We start from the raw sequence: 12,616 nt of genomic DNA, 5'->3' as shown, positions 1-12,616 counted from the left end.
GGTCTTAATAAGTGATCATAAAGATATGTTTTCAAAATCAGTCTATTATATGAAATCATTTATTTCTTACGTTGTTTAATAAAACAGCAATATTTTTTGCAAACTGGATATAAACTTGGATACAATTTGAGATGCCAGTTAATTGGACACTGGATATTAGCAGTTTGAAAGTAGTGGTTGTGAAATAGCAGTTATGGACTAAACAGATTTTACATAATTGAATTATTATGCTGAGTTTAAGATTTTTTTAACTTCTTTTAACTTCAAGATAAGGAAAAAAGAAAGAAATACATCTAAAACCCTTAACATCGGGATGTGAAACAAACAAGGGATGACAATTAGCTGAGATACAACATATCCACACTGAATTTTTGACAACAAAATGACAGTTATATCAGATTCATTTTGTAATTAAGTTTTAACTCATGCCAGCTAGATGCAACTCAGTGCACACATAAGGACATGCATGAACACATTCCCGAAAAAAATGTTTCATCTCAAATAAACTATAGCTTCAACGTGAAGGTTATGGAAAAACATGATCTGCATTTTACAGACATATGTTGATCTAGTCCTAGTAATTCATGTATCATAAATAATTAAAGAAGACCATCCAAAGTTGTCTTGCAAGAAAAGCAGTTTTTGATGACAGCAATGCAATCCATGATTGGTCATCAACACCAAAACATTCGGGTGAGATGAGATGATGTCTTTTGTCTTTTTTCTCTGTCAACAGCTCTTAAAACTATTCAGGCCCGATTTTGTATTTAACAAAAAGTGCCATGTTTTGTCCTCGTACTCCCACTTTACACTCAGAGGGAACAAGAGCAGCGGGTCTCATTCTATTTCAGGCTCTGAATCCTTTAATGTTCCTCACTGAGTTGAAACCAGCTTGTGACTCTCTGCTCTGGTCCCCTCTGGAGTTTCTCACAGGGAATTCAGCTGGGCAGCAACCACAGCTCCACAAAGTCCCACTGCTTCCACAGGACGAACAGCAGCAAGGTCAACAGGATTGTGGCGGCCACCCGAGCTCGGGTCTTCATCAGCGGGGTGATAAAGTTGGCTAAAGTGGAGACGAAGACCAGCAGTACAGCCATGAGCGCCAGGATGACATTAATGAGTTTACCCAGCAGAGCTCGAGCGTTGGCGTTCTCCACTCCCTCCAACTGTACAACCTGCTGCTGTTGCTGCTGCAGCTCCAGCTTGGTGATGCGGGTAAGGCACGACTCTACGGCCTCCTGTGTACACAAAGCCACACAAAGACTGTGATTCAAAGCTTGTATTAAACGCCCAGAAAAGCAAGAACAATTAGGTGTCACATCTGTGCACTAGTCAGGATTCAGAATCAGCATTTTGGTTATTGTCAGTCACATTTAGGTAAACTACAACTGCACAGTCACAACCAAGAGATTCGACTGTTAAGGTCTGAAGTAGATTTAAAAAAAAAAAAAAACTTTTTCTTCTTTTGTCATGAATATTTCATGTTAAAGAGAAACACTTATGATCAGAAGCCAGGTTGTCAGGGGTTTTAAAGATTCAGCCCATGGAACCTTACTAGACCCTTGTTATCATGGTTACAATAATAACAGTAATCAGTTAGGAGAAGGTTCATAGTTTGTTTCATTTTTCCAGTGTTTTAACTTTCACCTTTTTGCAAGTGTAAGGCTTCAGGTGCAGCACAAAAAGCATCTGATCAGTGATGTGATCCGAGTTGAGAGAGGTTTGAAACTTTCAAACACCTGAAGGTACACTTTAATGTTTAAAGTAAATTCAAAGACTTTTACCTGAATGTCCCTCGCTCTTTCATACGACTGGTACGCCACCTTTTCCTCCATGCTGGCAAGCTCCTGTTTAAGGTTGGTCATTTCATTCTGGTGCAACTCTGTTAAATCATTCAACTGCTCTTCAAGTCGCTCATACCTGAAAATACAGTGCAAATATACAAAATATTCTGAAGCTCATAAAATCAAACTCAACTGTGTGTTAGTGTGTTTGTCACTGTTTGAAGCACTGCATTAACACTAGGGCACCAAAAACTCTTTTTGCTCTTATTTGAGTGATCATACAATGTCCAGCTATTTCAGAAATAAATTACTGAGACTACTTTCCAAAAATGAAATAATTCATTTGTGATATTAAAGATTTATATCTTGAGTGGTGCTGAAAGTCACAGGAGGGCAGAAAAGATTGGCTAACTAAAAGAATACATACTTTTAGCCTTTCACGGGAATAGTAATAGTTTTTGGGATCTCTACCTGTATCTCTCTTCTTGCAGGCACTGTGTCATGTAGGAGTAGTCACTATGCAGCTGACCCTTCATGTCTTCAATAGCATCCTCCATGTGTGCCTGGCTGGCTTTAATTTCCTGCAGCCCCTCAAGTAGAGAGTCCCAAGAGCTGTGCATGTGATGGTGGTGGTGGTGGTGCCCGTCCATTCTGGGACTCCCCATTGTTGGCCCTAGCATCCCACATCCTCCCCCTGCCCCACCAGAATTACTGCCTGCACCAGAGCCGGATGTGGCACTGGAACACTCGTCATCGCTGCCGTACTTGGGACTGGACACCAGAGTGGCACTTCCACTCAATGCACGAGGTGTTGGGGTGTCTTCAGAGTGGCCCCCGACTCCATCCTCGAGCGTGTCCTTTAAGTGAGCAATGTTATCTGCACTGCCAAACTTGTTCCTGATAAGACTGGCAAACTCTCTTGGTTTGGACACCACAGCTGTGTGAGTGAGGGCAGATACACCACCTTTCACCCCTTCAACCACTCCACCGCCAAAACCACTTATCCCAGCGCGAACATTGGCCCCCACATCTTTTAATCCCTGCTGCATGTCCCGCAGGACATCTTTAGGCTGCCGGGCTGGTCCATTCTGTAGAGAGGGAAGAGAAATGAGGAAGTAGAGAAGTGGAGGATCTTAGAGGTAGGAGAGAGGTGATTAGGTTTAAGGGACAGAACTGTAGGAAGATAGATGATGAAAAGCAGGTCCTGTAGAGAATTAGGTGAGACACAGGATGATGCATTGGTTTAAGTAAGTGTTAGGATATTAGAATCACCACTCTATTTGCACACAACTGCCCTCACAAATATAGAACATGTGTTTGAGTCAGGTTATTTAAAGCAGTCATGCTGCAGAAACAGCAACATTTAATGATATCACATGCACATACACACACTTTCTCACTTACTTGTTCTATCTCTTTTAGCTTCTTGTGATAGTGCTCTAGTTTCTTGTGCAAGTGTGCGATGGTCTGTGCTGATTTCTGATTCTTCTTCTCAAACACCTGCTTGATCCTTGACGCCTGCTGTTTATCTGCATTGTGGGCCAACTTCAGGTACTCTGCAACGTTGTCATCGCGGGCCTCTTGCTCCACGCGGATCTGCTCTGTGACCTTCAGGATCTTCTGCTGCAGGTGTTCCAGTGCAACACGTGTGCGCTGTGGCTCGCCTGCCCCCGAACCCTCAGCACCCCCTGCCGTGACCCCAGATGCAGCCCCTGCTCCATCGGCACTGATGTTGCTGTCAGAGCCTCCATGGCTGGTGGTGGAGGGTAGGCCTAGAGTTGCCACCTCGCTCTTGTCCAGCTGATGGGAGGAGAGAACATGGGATGTAGTCACAGGCAGAAAGAATGCTACAACTACTTCAAATAAATTTGGAATTGTGATCATTTTTGAAGCCAAGCAATTTTGAGAGACTCATAAACTGTCCAGCGTGGTAACTTTGACCGACTGCAATTATTTGTCTTTTATTTCTTTAAACATTATACTCAGAAATCAGCAGGCTACAATATTCAAGGAAAATTATAATTGTAAATGTAGGTTTAATGTTAATGGATGATGCCATGATAGACAAGCTCCTCTGTGATTACTTGTTTTCCATAAAATTATATTTGTCAGATATATGTAGCTCTTAACTTTTTCTCCTGAAGAAAACCTCTTTAATTTCAATCTAAACAACAGCCAAATTACTGTAGAAAAAGTGTTCACTTAGTGGATTTGTAAATAAAGAAGATATAGAAATAGATACTTACAGACCCTTAAGATACACAGTTAACCATATACCTTATTAGGTGAAAGTAGAATCACACGGAACAGTAAACACTTGATGATGAAATGAAAGCATTTGCAGTTTGTTACTTTGTTGTAATGATTATAATTGATTTGGTGCAGGCAACAGAGTGTACAGAAAGGCCATCATGCATTAATTAGATAATATATAATTACACTGCTTCCTGGCCTGCACAACCTCAAGCTTCACTGTGACCAAGTTACTGTAAAACCTCTTTCCTCAGAAAATACATTATGAAACCCAATAGGAGGCAATATCACGCTGTGTGGGACACTTACAACAAAGATGGTGTGTAGCAAGTGATAATAATAACAGTAAAGTGCTCCTCATTTATCTAAGTCTGTTTATACATGATCTAGAACCTTTCATCTGATTTGGACATCAGCTAAATGTCTGTATTTTCTTCATTATAAAAATAAACAGCACAACACTGTAATCTACATAAACAATAATCCTGTGCTGACATCTCATGGATCCATGAGGGGATTCCCTGGTCAGTGTTATTTCTATATGTGAAGCTTGGCAGATGGTGGGATTTTTAATGACTCTGCCTGACGTCCAAACACTGTAATCACACCCTGCTAACATGAGCTTAGGCAGACACATGACACCAAACATCTCATACCACTGCTCTAATTCTCTAGACTGGATAGTGCAAGGATTTATTTGTATTCTATTTGCGTGACAGTGTGAAATGAGAACAAGCTCTATTATATATCATCCAGAGCAAAGCGAAAGAGCCAGTGTTTTTTTTTTTTTTTAAACAAAGTAGGTTACACATTGTAACGGAGAGAAAAACAGATGACTGCAATCCCTGGTGGTTAATAATTTCCTCATCCTGTTAGAGAAAGTGAGGTGCTTATGCAGTAGCAGGGCAATGGCTCGTACGAGGAATGGATGCAGTCTCTAGTGACGAGTGAAAAGAGATATAAACAAGAGAACAGCAGAGAGTGATGGCTACAATGATGCTCACATCTAATGCTGACTTTTTTAAAAGCACGCGTGATGCCCTGTGATGAATAAAGGCTACTGGAGGTTGGAAGAGAAGCAGGACTGTGGTGAGGATGGAGATGGCAGATGTCTATGGCATACAAAACATGAGGAGGGTATGCCTGTACCTTCCTCCGTTGGCAAGAGACACACTGTGACATAAGAGACGGCTGATGGGTGTCAACAAGCAAGGATGTGGACACATGAGGATAAGACACAAGCAGCACAGCAATAAATTAAATTATAAACATTACCATACTGCTTTAATCCAATTTTTGCAGTGCCATTGCAAGTCTGTGTTCGAGGCCCATCTTCCTCCTCCTCCTCCTCCTCCCCCCGTGCTCAAAGAGGAGGAACCCCCTTTCCTCAAATATTTTTACCCTCAGCCGTTGTCTGGCTGGCTATCACCTCTCTGGATCCTAATGCTCCATTGTTAATGCTATCGATATCTGCAGCCTCCCACTCCCTCTCTCTAATGCTCTGATCTATTCCTCTCTCTCTCTTCTTTGTGTCATAAACTCCCCCCGCCTCCCTCTGTTTTACTCTCTCTCCCCTCCACTCTTCCTCTCTCTTTCAGTCTAAATGCAAATGCTGGCTGTCCAGCCTTATAATGGACGTGGGAGCTAGGGGACAGATGATGGACGAAAATGGGCTGGGGGGGGCTTAGCTTAGCGCAGGCGTGCAGGTACCTCTGTGCTGCTGAGAGCACAAGAGATCCAGGGAGGGAGGGAGGAGAGAACACAGCAGAGTCGGTGGTAGAGCTGCTCTGAGCCCTTTATCCCATAAACCTGAACACATACATCCAGTGTTTGCTGATGTGCGGCTGCACAGATGTGCTGCCAAACTACACAGTGTCTGTCTGAATAGTGACTCACTCTCTTAATTTGCTTTTTCTCCTCTTCACAACAAAAGAAAGAGTATGTTGTCACAACAACAGAGGATTGTTAGACCTACTCAGGGCTACTCAAAGTTGTGTGCACCCAACTTCATGTCTCTTTGCACTTGTTTTTATGTGTGTGTTTGTGTAGGGATAGCCATTAAACAGATGAAAACAAGCTTTCATCACCTTCTCAAAAACAAACCTAAAATATGTTTCAGAGAGGAAATCAATACTGTGTCATCCATGGCCATCCAAAATAAGTTACAGGGATCATGGTGATGGTGGAAGTATCTATTTCGTGCACATTAATTATCCTGTGATTCAGTTGTTGATTTAATTCATACTCACTCACTGGTGGCCTGAACCCATTTGTTAACGCACTTTACCTGTTGATGATTTGCCTCTGTTGGTCTCCTGTGTGTTGATTGGTGATAGCCCTAAATGCTGGTGGCAGAGTGATTGTACTGTCCTTGACTACTTCCATTTTATACAAATGTATACTCCAGCTTGGCTACATCCCAGAGGCAAATATCGTATTTGTTTCTACATAAGAGGACTGCAGGGGCGGCCGTGGCGCAGGAAGGTAGAGAGGTAGGCCACCAATGTCACAGTTGTTGGTTCAATCCCCACCTCCTCCTCAAAGTGTCCTTTTGAGCAAGACATTGAACCCAAAGTTTCTCCAGGTGAGTGTTGGCCAGCTGCATAGCAGCTCCCGCATCGGTGTGTGTGATTGTGAGTGCGAATAGATGAATAAGAAGCATTGAAAAGTGCTTTGAGTGCCAATAGGTAGAAAAGCGCTATATAAAGGCCGACCATTTACCATAACATATATGTTACACTTATACATAGTAAATATATATTAGTAACTTATTACAAAGCTTTTCTATACATACATTTACAGTATAATGTACTTGCACTTTTACTTTTCAGAACAATAATATACATATATATGTAAAACTATAAAACAGTTAAAATTACATCAATGTTGACCAGCTACAACTATACATTATAACATAGTAGTGTGTATGGTTCCAATCAACTTTTAGCCGTTTTGCTACGCACATGCATAAATATACTGGACCTGTATTCCCATTAAAAATGCACATCCCTGTTTCCATTCAAAATAAAAGTTACCATACTTCCACCTCTGTGTTTGAGTCAAAGTAATCAAAAATATGACTGAATAAAAAGAATTTTAAAAAAATAGTGAAACACTAAAGACCACAATAAAACAACCAGAGGAATTTTTCTTTTAACATTTTATTGGAATTTTTAATTCTTATAATAATTAATGGAAAACTACATTAATACAAGGTGTAGTATTTGACAATAAATAAGGATCTTTGCATCTTTTAACACTAAACAACACGTAGGACCTGTGCACAAGCATCTATAAACAGAAGTGCATTCATTGTTTGGGGTAATGCTGTTATTTGAATAGCATTGTACTTTCAAGGGTTAACATTTCAAAACTGTCCTTTGTAAAGACATTACAGTGAGATTACAGTGATGCTGTTTGACAACCTTTCAGATTACCCATAGCAGCTCAATCTGCCAGCATAGACATAAATAAGTGTCAAGAAAGAACATACTATTTTTTTTGAGGCAAACAATAAACACATTGTTGAATTGCACTATGCTTCAGAACAAAAAAAAAACAAACAAAAAAATACAGCATGTAGCTTTAGCTTAAAACATAAAACATTTGCTTATAAGACCACTTTCTTTTAGTTTGCCTTTATTGAGCTTCAAATAATTAATACAGATTAGATGTAGTGTATGTGCAATACTGAAAATTTTTTTGGATTATGCTACTTAACAGTGCTGTATTAAACTCTATCAATAAATATCCGATATATATCTAAATAAACCTCAACATAAGTGTTTTTAAGTGTTCCAAAGACAGGGTGCTACATTCCTAACATACATTACTGGAGCTGTTTACATCTCAGAGTCTGGAAAGGGCACTTGTTTGGATTTGGTTTGAAAGTCAATCTTCAGATTGATAGCAAAGAACATAATGGCACTTCTGTCATTCATAATCTAAGCAAAGCAACTGCGTGTACAGGAAATCTGAATTCCTGCGCGTACATGATGGTAGAAAAAACATGACTGTGCAGCTGGATTCATAAAGTGTAACACTCCTAGCCATCATCCTTGCAGAAAAACTGGTGGATGTGAACAAAAGGAGCCATAGGGCTTCATCCTACCATAGTCAGTCATTCTGCAGTTTTGTCATAGCCATTTTGAGATCTGTATCAAGGATGTACATGAATGTGTTCGTCCATCTTATCTCCATTCTGCAAGAGTTACACAGTCCCTACAAAGTAGAGACATTTTCAGCACTGTAGAACACACAGTAGGAAATGTCAGTTAACACTTTGACATTCACTTGATCCAAATAAGTATTAATCCACAGATTTGAGAGATTAATATTAATCTTCTCCGCTCAAATTTTCCCTTTATACCAATGGGAAAACTGCCAACCCCCACAGATTGAATACAGTACCCTAATTAAACTTAAAGTAATAACATATAGGCGAGGTCTCTTCTGTTTTCATCTGATTCACAATGAGTATGAGACCCCCGATGAGTGATCGGGCAGAGTCTGTGCATAGCTTAGTATTCCTGAGTGTAGTACTGTCTGTGTGTTTCTCTTGGAACATCTGCACCTTTGCAGTAAACTGCACCAAAAATCACTCTCCAGATTTGCGTGGCATCCAAACTACTCTTCTTTTAGCCTGATAGAAATCTGTTGGGGAAAAAATAGGAGAATCAGCTTGTGCTAATAAACATAAAATTACCACTCCTTTTGTTTGTGCGATTTGAATATGTACCTGTCAGATTTGTCTGCTTCCTCTTCACTCCTGCATTCTCTCCTTTCTCTGGTGTTTTCTCCAGGTTCTCCAGGTTGAGCAAACACCTTTCTGGTGTATGTGGGACATTCTCCTTCTCACTCTGTGATGTCTCAGCCCTTCCTTGCGTAGGGTTAACTGTTGCCTCTGCCACCCTCTGACCTTTTGCATCTCCCCTATAAAGCACATGTGATCTGTATAGCAGGGGAACCTTGGTTCCTGAAATACCCTCCCACTGGAAATCGCTGCTCTCCAGAGGTTTATCCAAGATGAAGTCAAAGCCCCAGCGCTGTGAAGCCTCCTCCAGGTCTTTCTGCAGGGCATTCTGGTACTCCACCTGCAGCTGCTCTCTGTCGACTGGACCGAACAGGTTTCGTCGAGCAGGGCCCTTCTTCAAGACACTCAGGATCCGACCGTGAGTAGCCATCGTTCTACTCTGTAGGACACAAGAGAGGAGACCGGCGGTTAGTTTAAAAAACTGCTTCTTCAGAGTATAATTTTCAGCTGAAACAATGATGGTGACAGTTCTCACAAGCAACTGAGCTGTTTCACTGATTCATCTGACAATTATTTCCTTAACTAACAGATTAATGACCCATATGAAACAAGAAAATAGCCTTTTTTTGTAATTTCCCATAGGCAAGAGATCTATTAGTTTTTTCAAGCCCAAAATATTTTGTTTTATTATCATATGTGCCAGATCCCAAGCAAATCCTCACATCTTTAAAGCAGAAAACAATTAATTTGCCTATTAATTAGTCAACTCATTTTTGCAGCTCTAATTCTCAGACATAAAATAATGATTTAATTATACACAGTTAAACTTAATCACTGAAATCTCTGAAATCACCAATTTAATTCTAATATTTGGAACATAATTAAATTCCAATCCATAAAAACACCCACCACAAGCTGAATATGATAGATTTTACTTCTATCATGCATACAAGTTTAAAAGTAGCATTTGGCTTACCATTGTCCTAACCAGTTCAAGCTTCCTCAGTGAACACAGCAAAACATCTCAGACTGGTGTCACTGGAGAGCTCTTTATAACAAGTCTGTGACTCACAATGTGAATCACTGGTACATGCCTGGACATAATCTTACGCAGACATGTAAGGACAAGTCTTCAGCAGAGGACATCTGAACATATGCAGACACACAAAATGACCACTAAGTGGCACTGTCAGACCGACAACAGACGGTCAACAGGGCAACACACAAACCTCCCAGAACGAGGTATTCCCTTAACAAAGATCAGAACAAAGATGTAGGATTTATACATCCATTGATCACATCAAAATGCACCATGATCCAAACTACTGTCAGGGTCACACAGATGTGGCACACGACTGTACATACTACAGGAAGGAATAGGCCATGTCCCAGGAGAATAATAAGCCCTTACAGACATCAAGGAAGGGCGGGGCAGGATTGCCATTTCAGGGAACATTCAACAGACCACCCTAAATATACAACTAAATTGCTGAAGGAGAGGAGAGGCCATTTTAATTACTGTAATAATAAAGGTCAATAATGGAGTTTTCTGTTGCATTTTATAACTGCGGAGAATCTGTTCTATTAGGATTTGGCAGGACCATACAGAATACAGTGAAGCAGCTCTGGCAACAATCATATCAAACTCACATCTACACACATTGGCCCCATCATTCAGTCTAATACAGCAGGTCTGCCAAGAATCCTACTTTTACAAGGTTATAATTTATCAGTTTTTGAGTTGAAAGTGTTTATTGTTGAGGTCAGAGTGGGTGGTGAAGATGTAGAGGTGGTTCTAATGTTCTAATGTGGTTCTAATAGTTCTAAACAACAGTAAAACATATTCTCCAGATGGACCCCTGTAGATTAAAGTAAATAATAAACGTGTAAATGTGGGTCCTTGTCTGGTAAAAGAGCTCTTACTCCATCATCTAACTTGGCTGCAGCCATACAGCACAGAGCAGAAAGATTGAGTTAAGTTCACAAATTCTTAGCTCCACAAAACCGAAGGAAAATAACACATAACCTAAAAGTTTAAACGTAATGCGAATAAATGAAAAAACATCAACAACAATTACAGATAAACTGTTAACAAGTTGTATTATTTCATTTTTAGACTGATGTCAAAATTTTTGTCTTGTCTCCTTAACATTATTGGTGTCTGAATATGATTATTCATAATATTTAATGAATAGGTAGACTATATATATAGATGTATTATTAGATGTATTCCTTTTTATGGCTATTACACAAATTATTAAGTGTGAAAAATAAGAAGCTTGGTCAAGTAAAACTTTAGCAACTTTTCACAGTGTGACAGACACTGTTCTGAAAGGATGAAGGAGTCTCTGAGGTCACGTTTTTTTAGGGTCATTTCACCAGGTACAATGGGTGACAGAGATAAATTGAACAATGATCATTAGTTAGTTTTTCTGTCCCCTCCCTTACGAGCTGTTACCTAACTATGGACCTGAATAAAGTTCAGATGGGGGGATAGTCTTAATTGGTAGTAAGTTTGTAGAAAATCACATTTAAAAACTCTTCTATTTTGGGGTGAATCGGTACAGTAGTTTTTGAAGCGCTGCAGTGTCACAACAAGGACTTCCACCCCCAGCCTCACGCGTTTAACGACGTCATAGGGAGGTGGAGGGAGGGAGGAGAAATTCAAGCCTGTGGCGGGAGAGCGACTCCTACATGAGCAGCGGGTGCTTCGGGTCCGGCTCCGACATCCTGCCCAGTTTACTATCCCAGCACACGTGAGACCAGAGCTCGTGTCGAGCCGTCAAACTGGGCTGTCACTGCTTGTTGCTTTCTCACCGTCACCACACACACATACACAACACACAGGCAGATAAATACAACTTAACAAGCTTGTGCGATCGTTTAAGGTTTGAATGATAAAATGAAACAAGAAAAACTGAAAGGAACGATCAACACGATCCCAAATCAGGTGGAAAAAGAAGGTGCTGCTGTAGACACCTCCATCCATGTTAGACTGGCAGAACAACACTACTATAACGTTATGCCAGCTTTTCTACGAGTGACTTACTATTACAGGCTACAGACATTTACCTCAGACAAAACACATGAATAAAATACATATATTTAAAGCATCACTTCGGACTCATTTTACTTACATTAAGATGACAGCAGTACAATCCAATAAAACCCTCCTTATTATAGACCTGTTGGATGTTCGTCTGTTTGGTCGAACTCTCGTTGTTTCCGATTTCCCACCAGCTCGGATGTAAAAACTGATGTTATATAACCCTGCCTTTCGAATAAATAGAACAAAATATTGGGTTACACCTTGGTAATTTCTTCAAGTCTTTCCACATACGTGAACACTGGCTTTTGTTAACTCCGATGTGCGGGGATCCTCCTCTGGGCGGGGTCTGCACGCTCACACGTGGATTTCGCCCGGTAAACACATGAGCACACGTGAGGGTTGGCTGTGGTAGATAGGAAATTCTAGCATAGTGTAGAGCGGCTCGGCCCACCCTCCCCACGCCTGGCTGCCAGTGCGCATGTCAGACGACAGGAGATGACTGTGCAGTATCCCGGTTACACCTTCACAGTGGCCGCCAGCTCCAGCAGATCTACTGGGTTTCATAATTCCAGACACTATTTCAGTTTCTGTTTATTTTGACACAGTGGAGAAAAATAACTGTAACTGAGGATAAAGTAACTACTACTTTAAAGGTAGTAAAGGTACTAAGGCGCTGAAGTACATGTAAAGTTTGGTGCAAAAGTCTGTATCCCCTACTTTGACAAGTTAAAAAAGTAAAATTAAGAATATATTTGATTAAATATAATGTAAGTAAAT

At 40.5% G+C, this 12,616-nt stretch overlaps 2 protein-coding genes across 5 annotated transcripts; both read right to left on the bottom strand.

The window, feature by feature from the left end:
• Nucleotides 1-252: 252 nt before the first annotated feature.
• Nucleotides 253-5,619, bottom strand: tmcc2 (transmembrane and coiled-coil domain family 2). 3 transcript variants are annotated; one of them, XM_067505163.1, is made up of 5 exons: nt 5,313-5,619; nt 3,189-3,584; nt 2,256-2,872; nt 1,785-1,920; nt 253-1,238 (listed from the first exon to the last, which is right to left on the bottom strand). In XM_067505163.1, exons 1-5 carry the CDS (start codon nt 5,313-5,315, stop codon nt 939-941), a joined length of 1,452 nt encoding a protein of 483 aa, XP_067361264.1. In that variant the 5' UTR covers nt 5,316-5,619; the 3' UTR covers nt 253-938. The 3 variants fall into 3 exon arrangements, with proteins under 3 accessions (XP_067361264.1, XP_067361265.1, XP_067361266.1); XM_067505164.1 differs by lacking the exon at nt 5,313-5,619 and having other exon boundaries at nt 2,256-2,988; nt 3,189-3,325; XM_067505165.1 differs by lacking the exon at nt 5,313-5,619 and having other exon boundaries at nt 2,256-2,916; nt 3,189-3,316.
• Nucleotides 5,620-6,841: 1,222 nt separating this feature from the next.
• cdkn1a (cyclin dependent kinase inhibitor 1A) lies at nt 6,842-12,176 on the bottom strand. 2 transcript variants are annotated; one of them, XM_067505562.1, is made up of 3 exons: nt 11,928-12,176; nt 8,776-9,229; nt 6,842-8,690 (listed from the first exon to the last, which is right to left on the bottom strand). In XM_067505562.1, exons 2-3 carry the CDS (start codon nt 9,218-9,220, stop codon nt 8,635-8,637), a joined length of 501 nt encoding a protein of 166 aa, XP_067361663.1. In that variant the 5' UTR covers nt 9,221-9,229; nt 11,928-12,176; the 3' UTR covers nt 6,842-8,634. The 2 variants fall into 2 exon arrangements, with proteins under 2 accessions (XP_067361663.1, XP_067361662.1); XM_067505561.1 differs by lacking the exon at nt 11,928-12,176 and adding an exon at nt 9,767-11,867.
• Nucleotides 12,177-12,616: the final 440 nt, after the last annotated feature.

Source organism: Channa argus, chromosome 5, assembly GCF_033026475.1.
Source record: "Channa argus isolate prfri chromosome 5, Channa argus male v1.0, whole genome shotgun sequence".
Classification (NCBI taxonomy): Eukaryota; Metazoa; Chordata; class Actinopteri; order Anabantiformes; family Channidae; genus Channa; species Channa argus.
Note: the sequence above shows the minus strand (reverse complement) of the source record. Positions and strands in the feature narration are given on the sequence as shown.